This window comes from Saccoglossus kowalevskii, chromosome 14 (assembly GCF_978046115.1).
Source record: "Saccoglossus kowalevskii chromosome 14, keSacKowa6.1, whole genome shotgun sequence".
Taxonomy (NCBI): Eukaryota; Metazoa; Hemichordata; class Enteropneusta; family Harrimaniidae; genus Saccoglossus; species Saccoglossus kowalevskii.
In genome coordinates, this window is record NC_140654.1 from 11818680 (window position 1) to 11841071 (window position 22392).

Genomic DNA, 22392 nt, shown 5'->3' on the forward strand with positions numbered 1-22392 from the left:
TGCTAACATTCTTGCATAAATCAATATAAATTAATCTCAATGCCACTAAGAACACTTACACAGTTTGTTTTAACATGAATAAATGCCAAAACTGGCAGGCGCATACCACATCCAACTTTCGAGAAGAAAAACAGATATCATGATCAGAGGGACCAATATATTGCCACCAGCGGCAACGACACATGGTTTTCTAGTATTTGTTTTTATTTCTTCCTTAATTTTTTTTTTTGCTTTTTTTTAAGTTGTTTGTTGAGCTCTTCTTAATTCCCAGTTCTAACCCTCCATGTCAAAGTTTCGGTTACGCCAAACGTAGCATCGTAATTGCTATAACCGCGAATAACTTTAAAACAAAATACCCGTGATTAGAGATGTTTGGTCAGGCACGCCATGTGACAGTTAAGAAGTCGGTTACCAATATGAGTAGTTGGGGGTATATAAGTCAGTTAGCCCCAAATACATATAAGAACAAAAAGTAACCCCGAAAGGGAGAGGGATGTCGTTAAATTGCGTCCAAGAAACTTACAAAAAAATCTGTGTTCTATCTCGACACGGTACGTGCTTATCAGTCAAATAGAAAACTTCAAGGTTGGGTACCTGACTTTCACCAAGGGTCACATGTGCGTGAGTCGGTCCGAGTCACGCGTGTAGTACGTGTTTACTGCATGGTACACGCAGTGTGTATAATGGTATATTTCTTAAGATGGCATTCATGGTGTGTCACAATGTTGATCCTGAAAAACTTGTGATTTAAGTGATTGTTCAGCTACAATAACAGTTTGGCACATGTATCGAGGCCATGGTAAACAACAGAAACTCTAAGTTTCAGAGCGAAATTTTTCGGGGAATAGAATAACCACCGTCATCATCTGAGGGTAACAAATGGCTTACGAAGAATTAGAAAAACGTGGTAAGAGCTTACCATTGGAATACCTTAGGGGAATCCTTTCTTTGGTTTAATTTTCTTTCAAATAAATCCGAAGTCGAAAGTAAACACCATAAAAAACTCATACACGGCCAGGCGAATTTTAATGCTGTATTTTTTGGCGGTATGTGGCATTTCTTGGCGATGTTCAAGTCCTAGCCAGTACATTAGACTCAAGGGGTTGTTTGCGCCGATCGAGTGCCATGCCATGGATACTATGATGATGACAGGTTGTTCAGTGTTTTGCGTTTAATCTATGTTAGTAATGTTGGCCTCTAAAATAAAAATATTAGTCTTGCATGCATTTAACATGTGCTTGTGTTTACGTTATTATTTTTTTTATGAAATAGAAATGGTGTATTTGAGCATGATGCGCAATTTTGTGTTTGTTTGTTATATTGTATTATAAGCGAAATTAAATGTACCCCGATGCAATTATGTCTATTACATAAACTGTAGATGATTGAGTGGTGGTATATATACTACTGTTCTCTCCTGCAATTAAAACAACTCCGGAAATATAGAATCATTGCAGAAAACTGATACTAGTATAATCGCAATGATTTGATGCTGTAAGTCAACTTCAAAACAGGATGCTGTGTGCCAGTCACGGTCGGAACTTTCCAGTGATGTTTGCGGTGATTTGGAACTAATACCGTCTCTAATTTAGACAAATTACCGCGAAATACGTATTGAAATGTTCTACAGTTGTCTAGGAGTAATTTATGGAATACACAATACTCGGTGTTGGATTTCTCCCTCCCGGGGATTTTTCGAGTTCATGGAAAAGCACTTAGTAGACTGGGTACGCAGAGTGAGCCGAGGCAGTCTCCCCCTCAGTGGACACACCCCAGTAATTCAGAATGCCGGCGGCCTAAACAAAGCGTGTGTAATGGTACATATATGCTTCACTTGCATATCATAATCTAGTAGTATCCACTTTGTTGCTTTCTGTCTAGTCTTTTGAGAAAAAGAAAAATATGTTTATACATTCCTCATCGTTATTTCTTGATTTCCTATTTCTTATGCGCCTCATTAATTCACGTGATTCCTATATAATTGATTTAAATCATACATTAATTTGAGTGCAATGTTTTTTTTTGTTTTTTGTTTTTGCTTTTTTGGTCTATTTTATTATATTCTCTGCTCTAGTATAGATGTATTAAAACAGAATACGAGTAATAGTATCTTTATTTATAAAAAAAAAATACAAAAACCTGGCAATATCACCTGTACTTTAAATAAAATAACGATAAATAAAAAAAATCATCTGATATTCTATTTACTTTACAGTTGTCGTACTAGTGCCGGTTAATGGTATAACATAGTTTACTTTATATCCTTACATAGTTTGCCTGCGAGAACTGAACCGAGGCCGACGGCGCCCGCGTTTGTCCCTCGATATTCGCTCACCCGAAGTTCCCTAGCAACTCAACTTTGCGCTCAGGAATCTCAATTACTCAACTATGCGGTCAGTTCTTTAAAGCGAAAACCAACTGCGGTACGATGCACGTGTCATTGTAAAAAATACGTGCAAAGAAACATATTTATATAATAGTTAAAATATTAAGTCAACGAATAATTATCGCCTTGACGACGAGATGTCCCTAACAAACTACGGGAGATCGTAAACAATAAACACGACCCACAATGCATCGCGCAACTCTCGATTTTGCGATCATAGTTTTTTAGAGCAGAAGTTTTGGCAGGCTGTTTCACGTGTGTCATGATATATCGATAGTTATTCGAGATTTCCGACGGTAGCACGACCAAAATGTCTACAAGGACGGAGCTTATTACTGCAAAGAGCATTCGTATATACAAGAATGGTGACCCATTCTACCCTGGACGAAAATTCGTGGTTAACGAGAAACAGATCCGAAACTATGACTCGTTCTTGACGCAAGTTACGACGGGGATCCGTGCCAATGCTGCAATTAGAAGCATTTACACGCCGATCAATGGACATCGTGTTGATAGGCTAGATACTCTGGAAAATGGAAAACCTTATGTGGCTGGTGGTGTTGAACGATTCAAGAAACTTGGGTGAGTATTCGACCGATTATGATATTACCACGGAGTAGTTCCATCGCCTGCTGCGAGCGCGAGCAACCAATCGATAAACCTTGCAAACAACTGAATATGAATAGAGATTGTCGTCACTCGCAAACGAATTAAAATGGCTCAACTTTAGACACTGTCCACAGCAAACATGCGACCATTATGTTGGTTACTGTATGTTTTACAATCTATTTAGTTTTTTTTTCGACAAGTTGACTCAGCTAGTTTTATTGAAAAGACCAACATACACCCACATGTTATTGTTGAGTTGCCGTAATGGCCTCGGTCTTTGTGGTGTACACTATCTTCGTGCCCTCCTCTTTCTAATAATATAACAATGTCAGTTCCTTGTACTCATTGGTAAACATTTCTTTACTTTTATGTGATTAGGTACTCAGAAATCGGTACAAAGAAGCCAAATGCGAGGACACAACTCGTCGAGGCAAGTGTGTTTTTTTTTCGTTGCTTCTGTTTTCATTCACAAAATCGAACCGTGACCACTCGCATGATTTGTTAAGTTAAATAATGTGCTAGCTGCTGCTCCTTGTACAACAAGCTTTCCGCCAAATGCCTGCTTTTGACCACGTACGTTCCGCAGAGCGGGTACAAAAAATCCCAATAAGTGTACAACAAAACGACAAGCTAAAGACTACATGTCGTGTCCACGCGACTCTTTTTTTAACGATTCACATTCCAGGTCAGTCCACCCTTCGAGGAGTGTAAAATAAGCTTTCGTGCCAACTGTGAATCAAACATTTTATTCAACAGCTCACTGAACAATTTAATTGACAACTCATGGTTCGAGAAATAGATTTTGAATTTCTGCTTGGTAGATTTGAGGCAAAAAACATGTACACCATACTACCATGTCATACACAGCTATAAACACTACTGTATATAGATACTCTGACTATAAATCAAAGTCACATACTAGCATAGGATACTGTATATAGGGATTATAGTGTATACTGTAAATCAGATCATATATAAAGTTAATAAACAGGGGCAGTAGCTAAGCAACTGTTGACAAGTATTGAACTCTTGGTTCATACAGTCTTGCAGTACCTGTGCACTCTGGTATTAGGCGATGTGTTCTTTTTCACTGGATTTTCATTTACAGCCAAATTTGCACATTTGTTGTACAAATACTCCAACGTTTTAAAATAAATTATTATATTTTGCCATATTTGTAATCATAAGGTTTTACGTCACATTACAAATTGTTGTGCAGAAATTATAACTTAAAGCAAGGTGGGTTGTCGCGCAGCGCGTGTTTGAATTTCATGTAAATAAACAATGTATTTTACATGCGTTGTATATGTCGCTATGAGTCCCATATAGAACAGGACGCGGCACAACGACTGCCGCCCTTTAAATTTTACTTTGTATTAATCAATGTGAAACAGTCTTCCCGAATATGTCGCTAAATCTTATGTTTCTAATCTCTTATAAATAATAATAAAGAACAGAATCGATGCGAACAAAACAATTTTACATAAAAGTTTTTGATGCCTAGAAACTTGTATTTTATTATGATTGCTTTACATTGTGTAAAACTAGTGTTCATTAATTCAATTTGCTTACCTTCAGAGAATTGATTTACAAATACACGCTAAATAAAATTTAATATAATCAAGCCTATTGACAGAAAATAATATGTTTGAATGACATGATCAAAGCCATTCTACATCGGCACCTGTCTTTTTTTTAATTATTTGAAGAGAATAATTTCAAATAGGCACTACTTGATTAATATATAGTTTTGTCTGAGTTCTATCGGTATTGAGATACGATTAGCGTATCATAAGCGACAGCACTTGACAATGGTTGTTAGACAATCACAACCGACAACAAAAAAACATTACTGCGACTATTCTGCTATGTAGAGTGTCACTGTGGGAACCATGACTTGACGAAAAAAAATAAAAATAAACCTGGTATCGTTGACATTTGTGGCTGTCTGAAAGAACGTGATTAATGACGATTGATTTGATGACCATGCATACATGTATTCTAGTCAACATTATGGTTGCATTAAAGCTCAGACAACTAATTAATAATTTATTAGTTGTCTGGGATTAAAGCCAGACCAGTAGCAGGAAACTGACAACAATACCATTGTCATGGATACCGTGGAGTATGTGCTCAGTAAAAGTGATTCTTGTTATAGCAATTATTGTCCCCTAAAAATTGAACCTTGTTTTGTGCCTGTGTATAATTAAGAGGTCATTAAAGATAATTGATCACCAAAGCTAGTAGTTACATCGCAGTCCCTCTATAGACTGCTTTAAAATGAGTGATTCTTGATGTTACCCATCAATGCTATAATTAGTCATTGGTGCTCCGGTTTTATTTTGTCACGTCATTTGTGCCTCGTACAATATATCCCGCATCATTTTGGTGAAATGTACCTGTATCGTTTAGTTCTGTCAAAGTATACTCACTCTTAGAGAATTGTTTGTGAGAGACTCTGATGTTTCCGTTCCATAATGATTATTGTAATTAATGATTCATCGTCTACTGACACTGTTTGTTTTACTGTTCATTTTGGCTATCCTTGAATGCTTTCATCAGGACATGTGTCAAGCTTAATGAGTTGCACTACTGTCTACTTCTTGCGAAGAATTGTATTGATCAACATAAACAACATATAATAGTGCAATTAACACCTGTTTTCTAATTAGCCAATAGACTAGCACACAAGATTAGATACTCATTGAATGTTGCGTTTAGGAATACATTACACATCGATGGTTATTGATTATTCTCATTGTGTCTTGTACAAATAATCTTTTTGTATAAAAAATATCAATACAACTATCAATGTTCATTGTGAATGAAAAATTCCTAATGAAAATAAATGGTTAAGTATCCGTCATTTAAATGACATTCAGAAAATATTAAAGTTCGTAATACCATATTTGCTCTATTAGAAGCGCATCTCCGATAGCAGCACACATAAACCAACACTTGCATTTGTTGTTATTTTATACTGCATCCGTTATTAAAATATTACTTATTTTTACCATTGTAATTCATGTAAGCGCATGCACTACTAATAGAGCAAATACGGTAATAACACTATTGGCTTACGTAAATGACAGAGTTATGTCATATTTTAATGATCCAGTATACAGTTACTGAGTAAATCCTATTTTTGATTTATGTGTGATGCTATTTAGAGATGAGCTTCTATATGGTATATGACTAATTTTCCATCTCAATATCACAAACTCTGATGTCTGGTGTATTAAGTTGTATTATAGTTGATTTATTTTAATTTGTTAAATTTCATCCTATACTTCTACACTAAATAATGAATACAGTATGAAACAACATATAAAATAGAATATATAAATAAAACCAATTTTTTTCACTCAGTGTAAGTCATTTTAAGAAAACATAATCCGGCCTAACCTGTAAGTAAGTATACAGTACGTAGCTTACCGGCGGTATGTTGTCGTAAGAGAAAAACAGAGGATTATGTTATGCAAGCACAAAGAGGCTTAAATATGGTGGAGTTTAATCCCCCTTAAAAGGAGGGTATCTGCACTGATGCAACTATTACGTATTACATGCAGGCTTAAAAACAAAGGTGCAAAGGGATGTGAATATGACAAAGTTTCAACCCCTTGGAGAGAACAACACTGGCAACCATTCACAAAGAGTGTTTTGCATTGGAATCCTAAACTGAATTTGAGAATTTGAGTGCCACTGTCCACTGTATTCACGTTTATTTTATTTCAAAGGATGGCTTGAAATGTGTGAAAAATTTTTAGGCAGTTAATTCAAGTAAATAAATTTAAGGCAGTTAAGTTTGTTATTGTTGTTGTTAAACTTATTACCGAGTGCAACTGTTTCTTATGAGAACGCGGTAATATACTGGTAATCTAAGGTTGCAGTTATATAACCCCACTCACTAATACACTAATTCAGTCATGATGATCCAGATGCATTACTTCATGCCTTTTTTACTTTTTTTTTAAATTTGATACACATGCAGTCTAAAATAGAAACATTTGGGGTATTTAGCGATCCAGTTAAGTTTCAACTCAACAAATCATTGCCACTTATGTACTGTGAATAGTTCTTTCAGATGAATGCAGTGTCGGTTTCGGCTGCATATATATTTAACGGTTGATGTCTGATTTTTTTGGAGACTTAAAAATTTCAGCTAAAAACACATGGCATGTATTACAAAGATCCAGTCCAAATTCTCAAAAAAATTAATCATTCTTTGTCATTAGAATACATGTAGATTGTTGTTATATTGATAATACTAATTCCTTACAATTATTGTGTACCACCCCCCATGAACCTTATCTTTCAAATATATTTAATTTACAGTTTATGATACTAATAGCAACAAAGAATTCAAGCATATTAAATGCTTTGATTAATTCTTTATCCGTCACATTCCTTAAGTATATGCTGGTTGTGGTAGATTTCTAACCAATCAATGTATGCGGGTCTACCATTCTTGAGAAGTACTGTAAAACATGTCTTTTAGCTAGCATGTTATTTTAGCTAATTTAGCTAATCTGTAATTTCGCTAATTCAATATGTCGCTAATTTAAAATAAAGTATATTCTCACAATGAGATTGTCGACACTTAAGCTAAATTAAGATTCAGTTAAGTCATGCATGGAGTCAAACTCGCTAAAATGGCATGTAGCTATTTAAACATGTTTTACAGTACATTACAGCCTGTTTACCTGTTCCAGACAAGCTGACTTTAGTGAGATGGGTAATTACAAAATATCCTTTGAGTCCATTAAATTTTTGCTGCTACAAGTTTTTTGGGCCCCAGTGAAAGTTGCTGCGACGTTCTGGGACCCCAGTGAAAATCACTGTGATTCCCTAAGACCCCAATGAAAATCACTGTGACTCCCTAGGATTCCAGTGAACATCACAGTGTTTTACATTGACTGTAAGGATCCTGAACGAATAGTTCACTCAACTGATCTTTTCTATGTTTGCAAAAAGTTGTGAAAATTTGGCACTTGTGAACTTAGAGCAGTGTACGGTAAATACCCCTGGCACTGGCAGTTCCAGAAATTCGGTAAGTGGGTGGCGCACTCCTATTGACGTGGCGGAAAGCCATGTCAGCGCACCTCCTGTGGACTGGGTTTGGCAATTGATTTGTCATTTTTTTTTTTGCGGGGTGAAGGGAAGGGGAGGCGCGTATTTGGATTACCTGGGACAGGTGCATGTCTGTCTTTGATAGATAGAGACAGGTACGTTTCTGATTGGGACAGGTACATCTGATTGAGGCAGGTACATCTCTGTTAGGAACAGGTACATCTCTGATTTGGACATGTATGATTGAGACAGGTACATTTCTGATTACGAAATAGAAACATTTGGGGTATTTAGCGGTCCAGTTAAGTTTCAACTCAACAAATCATTGCCACTTATGTACTGTGAATAGTTCTTTCAGATTGACTGCAGTGTAGGTTTCGGCTGCATATATCGTTAACGGTTGATGTCTGATTTTTTTGGAGACTTAAAAATTTCAGCTAAAAACACATGGCATGTATTACAAAGATCCAGTCCAAATTCTCAAAAAAATTAATCATTCTTTGTCATTAGAATACATGTAGATTGTTGTTATATTGATAATACTAATTCCTTACAATTATTGTGTACCACCCCCCATGAACCTTATCTTTCAAATATATTTAATTTACAGTTTATGATACTAATAGCAACAAAGAATTCAAGCATATTAAATGCTTTGATTAATTCTTTATCCGTCACATTCCTTAAGTATATGCTGGTTGTGGTAGATTTCTAACCAATCAATGTATGCGGGTCTACCATTCTTGAGAAGTACTGTAAAACATGTCTTTTAGCTAGCATGTTATTTTAGCTAATTTAGCTAATCTGTAATTTCGCTAATTCAATATGTCGCTAATTTAAAATAAAGTATATTCTCACAATGAGATTGTCGACACTTAAGCTAAATTAAGATTCAGTTAATTCATGCATGGAGTCAAACTCGCTAAAATGGCATGTAGCTATTTAAACATGTTTTACAGTACATTACAGCCTGTTTACCTGTTCCAGACAAGCTGACTTTAGTGAGATGGGTAATTACAAAATATCCTTTGAGTCCATTAAATTTTTGCTGCTACAAGTTTTTTGGGCCCCAGTGAAAGTTGCTGCGACGTTCTGGGACCCCAGTGAAAATCACTGTGACTCCCTAAGACCCCAATGAAAATCACTGTGACTCCCTAGGATTCCAGTGAACATCACAGTGTTTTACATTGACTGTAAGGATCCTGAACGAATAGTTCACTCAACTGATCTTTTCTATGTCTTGCAAAAAGTTGTGAAAATTTGGCACTTGTGAACTTAGAGCAGTGTACGGTAAATACCCCTGGCACTGGCAGTTCCAGAAATTCGGTAAGTGGGTGGCGCACTCCTATTGACGTGGCGGAAAGCCATGTCAGCGCACCTCCTGTGGACTGGGTTTGGCAATTGATTTGTCATTTTTTTTTTTGCGGGGTGAAGGGAAGGGGAGGCGCGTATTTGGATTACCTGGGACAGGTGCATGTCTGTCTTTGATAGATAGAGACAGGTACGTTTCTGATTGGGACAGGTACATCTGATTGAGGCAGGTACATCTCTGTTAGGAACAGGTACATCTCTGATTTGGACATGTATGATTGAGACAGGTACATTTCTGATTACGAAATAGAAACATTTGGGGTATTTAGCGGTCCAGTTAAGTTTCAACTCAACAAATCATTGCCACTTATGTACTGTGAATAGTTCTTTCAGATGAACGCAGTGTCGGTTTCGGCTGCATATATATTTAACGGTTGATGTCTGATTTTTTTGGAGACTTAAAAATTTCAGCTAAAAACACATGGCATGTATTACAAAGATCCAGTCCAAATTCTCAAAAAAATTAATCATTCTTTGTCATTAGAATACATGTAGATTGTTGTTATATTGATAATACTAATTCCTTACAATTATTGTGTACCACCCCCCATGAACCTTATCTTTCAAATATATTTAATTTACAGTTTATGATACTAATAGCAACAAAGAATTCAAGCATATTAAATGCTTTGATTAATTCTTTATCCGTCACATTCCTTAAGTATATGCTGGTTGTGGTAGATTTCTAACCAATCAATGTATGCGGGTCTACCATTCTTGAGAAGTACTGTAAAACATGTCTTTTAGCTAGCATGTTATTTTAGCTAATTTAGCTAATCTGTAATTTCGCTAATTCAATATGTCGCTAATTTAAAATAAAGTATATTCTCACAATGAGATTGTCGACACTTAAGCTAAATTAAGATTCAGTTAAGTCATGCATGGAGTCAAACTCGCTAAAATGGCATGTAGCTATTTAAACATGTTTTACAGTACATTACAGCCTGTTTACCTGTTCCAGACAAGCTGACTTTAGTGAGATGGGTAATTACAAAATATCCTTTGAGTCCATTAAATTTTTGCTGCTACAAGTTTTTTGGGCCCCAGTGAAAGTTGCTGCGACGTTCTGGGACCCCAGTGAAAATCACTGTGATTCCCTAAGACCCCAATGAAAATCACTGTGACTCCCTAGGATTCCAGTGAACATCACAGTGTTTTTCATTGACTGTAAGGATCCTGAACGAATAGTTCACTCAACTGATCTTTTCTATGTTTGCAAAAAGTTGTGAAAATTTGGCACTTGTGAACTTAGAGCAGTGTACGGTAAATACCCCTGGCACTGGCAGTTCCAGAAATTCGGTAAGTGGGTGGCGCACTCCTATTGACGTGGCGGAAAGCCATGTCAGCGCACCTCCTGTGGACTGGGTTTGGCAATTGATTTGTCATTTTTTTTTTTGCGGGGTGAAGGGAAGGGGAGGCGCGTATTTGGATTACCTGGGACAGGTGCATGTCTGTCTTTGATAGATAGAGACAGGTACGTTTCTGATTGGGACAGGTACATCTGATTGAGGCAGGTACATCTCTGTTAGGAACAGGTACATCTCTGATTTGGACATGTATGATTGAGACAGGTACATTTCTGATTACGAAATAGAAACATTTGGGGTATTTAGCGGTCCAGTTAAGTTTCAACTCAACAAATCATTGCCACTTATGTACTGTGAATAGTTCTTTCAGATTGACTGCAGTGTAGGTTTCGGCTGCATATATCGTTAACGGTTGATGTCTGATTTTTTTGGAGACTTAAAAATTTCAGCTAAAAACACATGGCATGTATTACAAAGATCCAGTCCAAATTCTCAAAAAAATTAATCATTCTTTGTCATTAGAATACATGTAGATTGTTGTTATATTGATAATACTAATTCCTTACAATTATTGTGTACCACCCCCCATGAACCTTATCTTTCAAATATATTTAATTTACAGTTTATGATACTAATAGCAACAAAGAATTCAAGCATATTAAATGCTTTGATTAATTCTTTATCCGTCACATTCCTTAAGTATATGCTGGTTGTGGTAGATTTCTAACCAATCAATGTATGCGGGTCTACCATTCTTGAGAAGTACTGTAAAACATGTCTTTTAGCTAGCATGTTATTTTAGCTAATTTAGCTAATCTGTAATTTCGCTAATTCAATATGTCGCTAATTTAAAATAAAGTATATTCTCACAATGAGATTGTCGACACTTAAGCTAAATTAAGATTCAGTTAATTCATGCATGGAGTCAAACTCGCTAAAATGGCATGTAGCTATTTAAACATGTTTTACAGTACATTACAGCCTGTTTACCTGTTCCAGACAAGCTGACTTTAGTGAGATGGGTAATTACAAAATATCCTTTGAGTCCATTAAATTTTTGCTGCTACAAGTTTTTTGGGCCCCAGTGAAAGTTGCTGCGACGTTCTGGGACCCCAGTGAAAATCACTGTGACTCCCTAAGACCCCAATGAAAATCACTGTGACTCCCTAGGATTCCAGTGAACATCACAGTGTTTTACATTGACTGTAAGGATCCTGAACGAATAGTTCACTCAACTGATCTTTTCTATGTCTTGCAAAAAGTTGTGAAAATTTGGCACTTGTGAACTTAGAGCAGTGTACGGTAAATACCCCTGGCACTGGCAGTTCCAGAAATTCGGTAAGTGGGTGGCGCACTCCTATTGACGTGGCGGAAAGCCATGTCAGCGCACCTCCTGTGGACTGGGTTTGGCAATTGATTTGTCATTTTTTTTTTTGCGGGGTGAAGGGAAGGGGAGGCGCGTATTTGGATTACCTGGGACAGGTGCATGTCTGTCTTTGATAGATAGAGACAGGTACGTTTCTGATTGGGACAGGTACATCTGATTGAGGCAGGTACATCTCTGTTAGGAACAGGTACATCTCTGATTTGGACATGTATGATTGAGACAGGTACATTTCTGATTACGAAATAGAAACATTTGGGGTATTTAGCGGTCCAGTTAAGTTTCAACTCAACAAATCATTGCCACTTATGTACTGTGAATAGTTCTTTCAGATGAACGCAGTGTCGGTTTCGGCTGCATATATATTTAACGGTTGATGTCTGATTTTTTTGGAGACTTAAAAATTTCAGCTAAAAACACATGGCATGTATTACAAAGATCCAGTCCAAATTCTCAAAAAAATTTATCATTCTTTGTCATTAGAATACATGTAGATTGTTGTTATATTGATAATACTAATTCCTTACAATTATTGTGTACCACCCCCCATGAACCTTATCTTTCAAATATATTTAATTTACAGTTTATGATACTAATAGCAACAAAGAATTCAAGCATATTAAATGCTTTGATTAATTCTTTATCCGTCACATTCCTTAAGTATATGCTGGTTGTGGTAGATTTCTAACCAATCAATGTATGCGGGTCTACCATTCTTGAGAAGTACTGTAAAACATGTCTTTTAGCTAGCATGTTATTTTAGCTAATTTAGCTAATCTGTAATTTCGCTAATTCAATATGTCGCTAATTTAAAATAAAGTATATTCTCACAATGAGATTGTCGACACTTAAGCTAAATTAAGATTCAGTTAATTCATGCATGGAGTCAAACTCGCTAAAATGGCATGTAGCTATTTAAACATGTTTTACAGTACATTACAGCCTGTTTACCTGTTCCAGACAAGCTGACTTTAGTGAGATGGGTAATTATAAAATATCCTTTGAGTCCATTAAATTTTTGCTGCTACAAGTTTTTTGGGCCCCAGTGAAAGTTGCTGCGACGTTCTGGGACCCCAGTGAAAATCATTGTGACTCCCTAAGACCCCAATGAAAATCACTGTGACTCCCTAGGATTCCAGTGAACATCACAGTGTTTTACATTGACTGTAAGGATCCGATTGAATAGTTCACTCAACTGATCTTTTCTATGTCTTGCAAAAAGTTGTGAAAATTTGGCACTTGTGAACTTAGAGCAGTTTACGGTAAATACCCCTGGCACTGGCAGTTCCAGAAATTCGGTAAGTGGGTGGCGCACTCCTATTGACGTGGTGGAAGGCCATGTCAGCGCACCTCCTGTGGGCTGGGTTTGGCAATTGATTTGTCTTTTTTTTTTTTGCGGGCTGAAAGGGGAGGCGCGTACTTGGATTACCTGGACAGGTGCATTTATGTCTTTGATAGAGACAGGTACGTTTCTGATTGGGACAGGTACATCTGATTGAGGCAGGTACATCTCTGTTAAGAACAGGTACATCTCTGATTTGGACATGTATGATTGAGACAGGTACATTTCTGATTATGACAGGGACGTCTCATTGAGACAGGTACATCTCTGTTAGGAACAGGTACCTGATCACGCAGGGACTTCCGTGATTGGTACGTTTCTGGATGGGATAGTCACGTTCATATTGGGACAGGTGCATCTCTGATTGGGATAGGTGTGTCTCTGATTGGGACAGATACGTCTACTCAGGCGTTTTCATTCTTATCCAATGAACATGCGTCTTTTACCGATAGTTTCAAATTTAATCAAGGTTTGCCAGGTTTACAGTACCAATTTATGTTGCTGTGAAACCCAAATTCCTTTTTGGTGTTTATTTGTACTCTCCCAAAAGCTGGCATTAAGTGATTACAGAATACCTTGAATTAACAGGTATACCCAATATACCAGAAAGATTGTTATCAGTAAACTCTCGGCCTGTAATTTGGAAGTTCAGTTAATGACCAACATACTTGTCTGCAACTCAACTGTTAACACCTTGCTTGTCAATCTCTGTCAGCAATTCTATTTTATTTATAAATGTGGCTTGCTATTTTTATTAAAATTACCATACTGTTAGCACTCAAACCGATATGAGGTTTAAATTAAATTATTATTCAACTTTACAAAGTGCAATAAAAAGGTGACAGTTTAATATGTTCAGAACAGAGTTAAAGAAATGAACATTGTTGTTTATGTAACTTAGCCTTTACTCTTGACGTGCTTTCATAACTCTGTACTGCACTAATTATTTTCATTTAGGTCATAAAACTTGACCCAAAAAGCAATTAAATAATCTGTGGACTTTGAGCTAATCGTATCATTTTCCACTTATCACTAACAATGTAATCACATAATCCTAAATCCAAACAATGCAGTCTCATTAGCCGTAGAATGCCCCTTGTACAGTATTGCTCAGTGGTCGAGGCTGTTCGCAGGAAACATGCGTATAAATATCACAGAAAGTCACTGACCGGTACTGTTACCATAGCAACTTGTTCAAACTGTAAATAAAGAGCCCAAGCACCTTACGCAGTCTACTTTCTCGCATTGATTTATAATACATACCGGTAACAATGAAGCACTAGATTCTTGAAAAAAATCATCTTAGCCTCAATTTACTTTTTTACATTTTGGTATCTGGTGTTATGGTCTAAATTCAAAACTTGACTGCTTTGCAGTGTTTATGTATCAATATTTGTTTGGGCACAATAAATGCTGCTGTCACTTGTCAGCTGTTTGTTTAAAATTCATTATTTTCTATTGTTTGACCATATAGAAATGGAATGTTTTTATAAGAAACCACATATTTATTTATTTTTTATGTCAATATATGTTTAATATTACCCCCCACCTTTATTGGTCTTGGCTATGACTGAGTTTACTTGAAATGGTGTCTTGTGTTTGCGTGTGGAAAAGTGGAATTTACTTTACCATGAGATGGTCTTTGTTAAGCACACAATGTAGTTTACCCCATACACAGCGTTTGACTTCGGATTAATGTAAATGGGTGAAGAATTCCTGCTGACACGTATACGTGTATTATATACAGACAGTAAAACCTTTGGGTCTACGCATAATAGCCCATTTTTGTTTTGATCCCACAATGGAAAGGGGAGTGGTATAGACATGTCTATCTGAATAAAAGTGTCTCTTCTTGGTCAAACACGCTTTGTTGTAGGTGTATTTTTATTGAGTGGCTGACAACACTGTACATGTCTTGCGGGCTACATAAATATCAATGTGATGTTACAAACACAAGAGAGGCGTGTTGTCAGATCTATATCAGTGATCAGACACACAAGTAAATGTCACCAGCGCTGTTTTCACACCCCAATGGAGAGGTTATTATTGCAATACCTTGACATAACGCTTGACATGGTGCAATATTGCTATCAATGCTTTACCTTGTTGTCTGTTTTGGGGTTTTTTCCATGTCAAGTTCTCATATTGTTTATGCATTGTTTGACACGACAAGGCATCTCTACAGATAGCACTAACACAATGTCAAACATGCTTGATGGCTTTCAATCAGTATCACAATCAGATATTTTTTTTTTTAAGCAACAATATGTTTTTTACATGAGTTAATAAACAAAATCTTCTCATTTCTTTGTTGCTGTTGCTTTACAGAATGGTTTCAGGTCAAGTGCAAGACCGTATGGTTTTGTGTTCAAGTGTAAATCATCACGTATGACCGAACTTTACGGTCTGTATTACTTGGTACATAAAGGAGATAAACTATTACTACAATGGGGGGAAGGGGTTGATGTACATAGTTACCAGCTGTACTTGTATATCAGATCAAACAGAGCAGTGTTTTTGTTGTAGTAACACACACATGCTTGATCCACAGGTGGTTTGTGCAAACTCATTGTGAAATTACTATTATTGTGTATTTCTGTTTAGTCTGAGTTCGCTAAAGTATAACTAGTTTTGGCCTCCTTGTTTTAAGTCACACTCGCTTTATCGTATGTCATTGACCAGTACGGTGTCGCTTAGCGGCCGCTTTGTTGCTTTTCATTGTTTCATCAAGGCATGGAATTCATAGAGGATGTAGCTTTCTAAGATTGCATTGGGCACCTTCAAAATATCTATTATTTTTTAATTAGTGGCCTTTAAATTAGAAGGCTTCTGAAACCAGATCATTCGAACATTAATTGTGTATGCGTTATATATTTGTGGTCAACAGCGAAAATAAATTCCTGCTAAAAAAAGTTAATGTTGTACAGTAAACATTAGCTTAGCAACAATTTCTCTGTGATATAATATGGCATAAATTATGTGATGTATGGTAAAAATAATTAATTGCTATTAAAATAAATATTGACTCTAAAAACTTGTTTTTCTTTCTTCTTTGGTTTATAAATTTACACTTTAAATAATTTAATATATACATGTACTAACAAAGTACAGGTATTTGAAAAATGTAACCATGGTAATATGGAAAACAGTGGTCATTATTTATATCGTACTTGGCAACAGTCTATTTATTTTATAAATAATTTTCCAACAAAACTTTGGTTCAATATTTTGTATTTTTTATATATTTTTTTGATAATTTGATAATTTTCACAAGGTTTTGCACAAGTAAGGTTTATTTTGGGAAAGGTTACAAAGTTCACTTCTAATGTTGAAAGATACAATCTGTTCACATGGCTATTGTCACAGTACAGAATATGTTATGTTTCATTTTTAACCCTGAATGAGAATAAATTGAAAATTTACATAAATTGAAAAAGAAATAAAACAATGTGACAGTAATAAATGTGGAATTGTCCTAATGCCATAGGTTATCGTCAGTAGTATATTATTTTCATCTGGTATGTTCATTGTTCGATCGATAGGTCTTTAGGAAACAAAGACATATTTGCTGTTCTAATCGATTTTGTCAGAATTTATCAGTTGGACGAAGTTGACTGCATGAGGTCACACAAGAGGTCAAAAATTGCTATATATGCGAGACTTATCTAATGTTAATGTTTTACTGATGTAATATATGTAATCGTCTCTTGTCTAATGAGCTTCTGATGTTACATGCTGTGTCAGCCATTACAATCCGGTGTGGTGATTTCACTCCTGTTCCAGCTCAGCCAGCCAGCCATTCATGGTGATGTTTATTGGCTATAAATGCCTCAATTTAAGGGGGTTAAATTGTTTTTGTAGATTTGTTGATGAGAACTGAAATTATTCAACTTAAAACTGACAGAATTGGGTTATTTTCCTTAAAATTATCTCTCTGAAATCAATATGTGTTTCAACTGTATGTGATTTCGCAATACTCTATTCTCTATTATTACTTTGTCAACAGCAGAAACTACTATCATAATACCGATATTGCCGGTACATGACCACCATTCTGTCATCATGTTTTGCTTATTTAGTCTTATTTTTCAACTTTTGTGTCATTAAATGACTTCTAAAAATTGAACATTCTTATGGCTTGTAGGAAGTGTGCAATTACTAGTACTAGGGATTTAGGTATAATGGACGATTGGTTAATTAGCTCACTTTTACCATTGTTATACTAGAAATATAACCACAATCGCTATTTTTGGCTAATGGGGGAAACACAAGTTGTGCACTGGTCTTTGATTTGGTTCAAACATTTTTTTATCGTCTTCTAACTTAGAATAATTCAACATTCTAAGTCTATTTTTATTCACCTGAGCAAGATTAATTAATTATTAAGTAACCAAATTTATTAGCTGTAATCTTTAAAAATCAATAGGGCAATCTGTATAAAAGCAATCATCCAGAATCTTATTATTACGGAAATACAGAAAACAAATTAAGCCAATTGGGCATTTGTATTGACCGGTGGATCTACAGCTGAGGTTGATGTGATTGCAGTATTCTAGTGATAACCTTATTATTGTACATCTTTGCCCGCTTGTATAGTGATAATTTAGAGAAATATATCAGCCCAAAATGCCAGCGTGATTTTGTCCTGCAAGACCATTTTCGTTCAGTTACAATATTTGATTTCCATCGCACGCTACATTGTTGCTATGTCCCATGCTACATTGAAAAGGCACTTTATAAGCGTCACCATTTTATTGTCTATTTCACATGCTCTGCAATTTGACTACTTGGTAGTTTGAAGCAAAATAAGTTTCAACTTTTAAAGTAGCTCTGGGTTAAGTCAATCATGAAGTACCTTTTGTTTGAGTTTGGGATTATGTATGTCGCCTGTCTCACAACTGGAGTCAATTAATGGCCTCATGTGTTTTGCTTCCTAGTGAATGTTGAAAAGTATAGAACAACACTTCTTGTACTTGCAAGTTTAGTTTAAATGATTTATTTGTGGCTTCACTCACCTGCAATCTTTATGTTTTGGAGGTTTTGAACAATTTTTGAAAATAATAATTGTAAATTCAATATACATGTCAGTATGAGATTTACTTTTGTGAGTTATAATCATTACTTTACAGCTCATATCGATTTCTTTGTACTTGAGTTCAGCAAATCAACTCGGCAATTGTAAACCTAGCAGTATAAGTTTCCCTTTCCTGAAATTAAATTGCTCAATGTCTTAGTCTCGTATGTGTACTTGAGTTGATCCAAATGCAGGGATTTGGTCAAGCATGTTATTTGAAGTGATTTTAATTAGTCTAAAAGTGCTGCTTGAAAGTATCTAATTGTTTAATTACTTCCCTGTCTTGAATGGATTATTTTTGTGTGAACCAGATGCTCTCAAATAAATGGTTATAAAGTTTCTAGATTGTCCAAGTACACGGATAGAACAGGTTGTTCTTTGTACTAGTTGAATCATGATCGTGAGATGATTATAGAAATATGAACCACAAGGATGAAGCAGTTTGTGTGCCAAAACCTTCTAGTGTTCATTATCTAAATTGTACCATAGCGATCACGAATTAGACAGTTTCATCCAACTAAATTTTTACTGTGAGTACAAGTAGCTTAATTTGTAGTCAATGTATTGCATATTCAGGGTTGACGCTACTTTGATTTCATATACCATGACATAACCAGGTTACGGCATTTAACCATAGAAATTCTAGAACGCCCATTGACCAGTTCAAGATGGTATGAAACTAAAATCCATGTCCATACATGGCATGGTTAATGTCGATGACAATCAACATTTCAATGAATTGACAGCTACTGAATATATTATTTGTACTTGAATGATGACGTGGTTGTACTGAAACCATTAATTAAGCTTAGGAAAACTAAAAGTATTGAGAAATGGCACATGCTCTGACATTATTGCAGTAACTGTGTGTGCTCCTAAACTGTAAACACTCTGTGATGTGGTTTTTTTATTTGATAATAAACACATCCTTTATAAAGATGGTTGAATACCTTTTGCACATAATAGATCTATTCTAAATTCCTTGTTTAACTTTGCCACTACTCATAAAATGCAATTGCCACTCAACATAACACAGAACTGGCAGCCAATCAATCAATCACTCAATCAATCACTTACTTAAATTGCTGCAAAAGTGGAATGTTAAGCTACACACTTTTATATTATAAACACCATTGCATAGCAACGAAACAGACAGTTTCTATGCATTTGATGCAATAGTGTTTATGCTGCCTGCTTCCTGTGTCTTGCATTTGTGCTTACCATAAATGGCAGGCAGGTTCGTGACATTGAGCTAATATGCCACCACACTTTGTCGTTCAAATTTTTCTGCACTTTTTTTGACATTCTTCAATATTTCTGCAAATGAACCCTAATTTTGAAGCCAACTGACAAAATTTGAGTCAATTTTCAGTTTTTACTCAAAAAATTTGGCCATTTTTGTCCAAATCTTCTGAAGGAAAGGACAGACTATAAACAGGACTATTTTGTGAATTTGTGATGAATATAGGGAACTGGTGGTGTAAAGGTTAAGTACAACAAATTTGCTTTACAACAACTTTGTAGCATGGGTGTTTTGAATTGGTCAATGCTCATTCTAGAATTTCCGTGCATGGCTATATGGCGTAACCTGGTTATGGTGTGGTAATTGGTGGTATGTGAGATCAAAGTACCGACAATTCCCAATATGTAACACATTGAGTACAAATTAAGGTACTCATATTCACAGCCAAAATTTAGTTTGGCCGAAACTCCCAAGTTGGCAACAGCCATGGAACAATTTAGTTAAACCATAGTCACTGATTACGGCGATTGCGCTTCACACTCGTGGTTCATATGTAGTAACCATCACGTGACCATCATTTACATAGTACGTAGTCATAAAAACAAAATGATGCAGCAGACGTAATTTCCCATTTCTACTATCAAATAGTTATTTAATGAATTTGAGGCTAAACATTTTGTGTGTTATATATATGTATACATATCTGATACACATTGTTAAAGAATGTACCACTGCAGATATACCCCTATAAAAGCAAGGTTTCTTTTAAACTCTTCATGTATGTATAGCTTAGATCAAATTTCACCAAAGGTGAGATTTAATTTCAAACTTCAAATCCTTTTGATATATTTACTTTAATTTTTCCCATTCTGTTCCCTAGTTTGGCACCAGTGACCAGTTCTTTTTCCAAATCATGTCAAATTTGAATTCACTCATACAACTTGTCACTTTTAGGCTTACGTGTATGATTCACAACTTAAAAAAATACATTTTTTTTTTTTGGTAGCCCATTGCCGATTCGAAAAGTTTATTTGGTAATATTTAGTTGCCTAGCAGTTTATTTGAAACAAACATAGTTATGAATACACATACACATGCATACCGTGAGCTTATTATTAATGCTTAAACTAACCATAATATCCTTTTAGTCGAGTCTGGCTACTAATTTTCATAAAATGTCAGCCCTGGGACAAGGGAAGTTCCTGTAATTATTATGAGATGGAAAATTAAATAATGCATGTTTCTATGGAAACAGCTGCTGTGACCTGATTTTGTGAATCGCTAATGTCAGGAGGTTGAATACTAAACATACTGGTACTTGCTTCTTTCTGAAACAATTAAACAATTAAACAAATTAATAATGTCTGGTATGGTTGCTATATGCAACTGAACTTGTTTTTGCATTGTGTGGTTTCTAAGTGTCTCTTTTAGTGTGGTGAATTGGAAACTTGTACTATATGGTATATTGGAACATGTACACAAAATGTTGGCATTGTATTTTGGAATACTGCGAAAAATGAGTACTGGACACAAGTCACTTGGGCACAAGTCACTTGGGCACATGACCAGTGATTTGCATATCCAATTTGTTTGCATATATTATGCATGTAGCAATACACGTCCATAACAATTCAATTTGTGATTAGATCTTAATAACATTTCTCCTAATTGCCTCGGGGACTGCGTCATTAACAATTACTTATTTATAGTGACTTGGGACCCATAGCACATATGCAAAGTCAGTGAATAGAACCCCAAGTTGGGATGGGCAAAGTCACAAAAAATTACAATTCTCATTAAATTCATTGGTTGCGAAAGACGCTCCTCAAAAAGTGTAGTAGATAGTATAATATTTGTTAGTCCCCGTTCAGATAAATTCTTGTCTGTGTGTTCGTTCTGTATCTCGACATGCCATGGTCTATTTCATTGAAACTTAACACACAAATCATACATACATGTATGCACATTCAATTCAAGATCGTCGAATGGCCGTTTTTTTAGTTCCTTTTAGATATACATGATGATATGTAATGACTTGATTTATTGAAAAAACTAATCACAAGCAATTAATCATTTCTCAAACATATTTAATTTTCTTTTAAACATTTTTACCAAGTGCAATGACAAATGTTTTTCTTTTTGTATGTCTTATTGTTGTGCACATAAATGTTGAAATGTTGAAAAAATTTGACAGGGACTATGTAATTTTGTAATTTTATGTTAATTATTAAATAGTCATGAATAATGTCAACAGGATTGATATGCCAAAAAAGATTGTAAAAAGAAAACTATATTTAAAAAAACAATTGTTGACTATTTGTGGACACACATTAATCCCCTCTAGCTACAGTCTTACAATGAAACAAAAAATACTACAGAATGAAACCTAATCTTTATACTTTCTATTTTCACTCAAGCAGCTATGCACTGCACAGCCTGAAAGTCTGAACACAGTGGCCAATTTGCATACGACTGAATGTCTCCGTTGATTTCTTTCATTTCCTCAAATCTACAGACAATTAATAATCAAATTGCCATTCATCAAAACATGAAAACTGCTTATGAAGTTTAAAAATAAATGTGTTTGTCATTTTATGATATGATTT

The 22392-nt window shown here is 35.5% G+C and overlaps 1 protein-coding gene across 2 annotated transcripts in view; it reads left to right on the plus strand.

The window, feature by feature from the left end:
- The first annotated feature begins 2587 nt into the window (after positions 1–2587).
- Positions 2588–22392, plus strand: part of LOC100376412 (doublecortin domain-containing protein 2-like) — a 35288-nt gene continuing 15483 nt past the window's right edge. Inside the window, exons 1-2 of one of the 2 annotated variants that reach the window (XM_085507912.1) lie at positions 2588–2968; positions 3374–3425. In XM_085507912.1, the coding sequence (XP_085364038.1) occupies positions 2697–2968; positions 3374–3425 (324 nt within the window). In that variant the 5' untranslated portion in view covers positions 2588–2696. The remainder of the gene's footprint in view (positions 2969–3373; positions 3426–22392) is intronic. The other variant, XM_002733334.4, reaches the window with a different exon arrangement.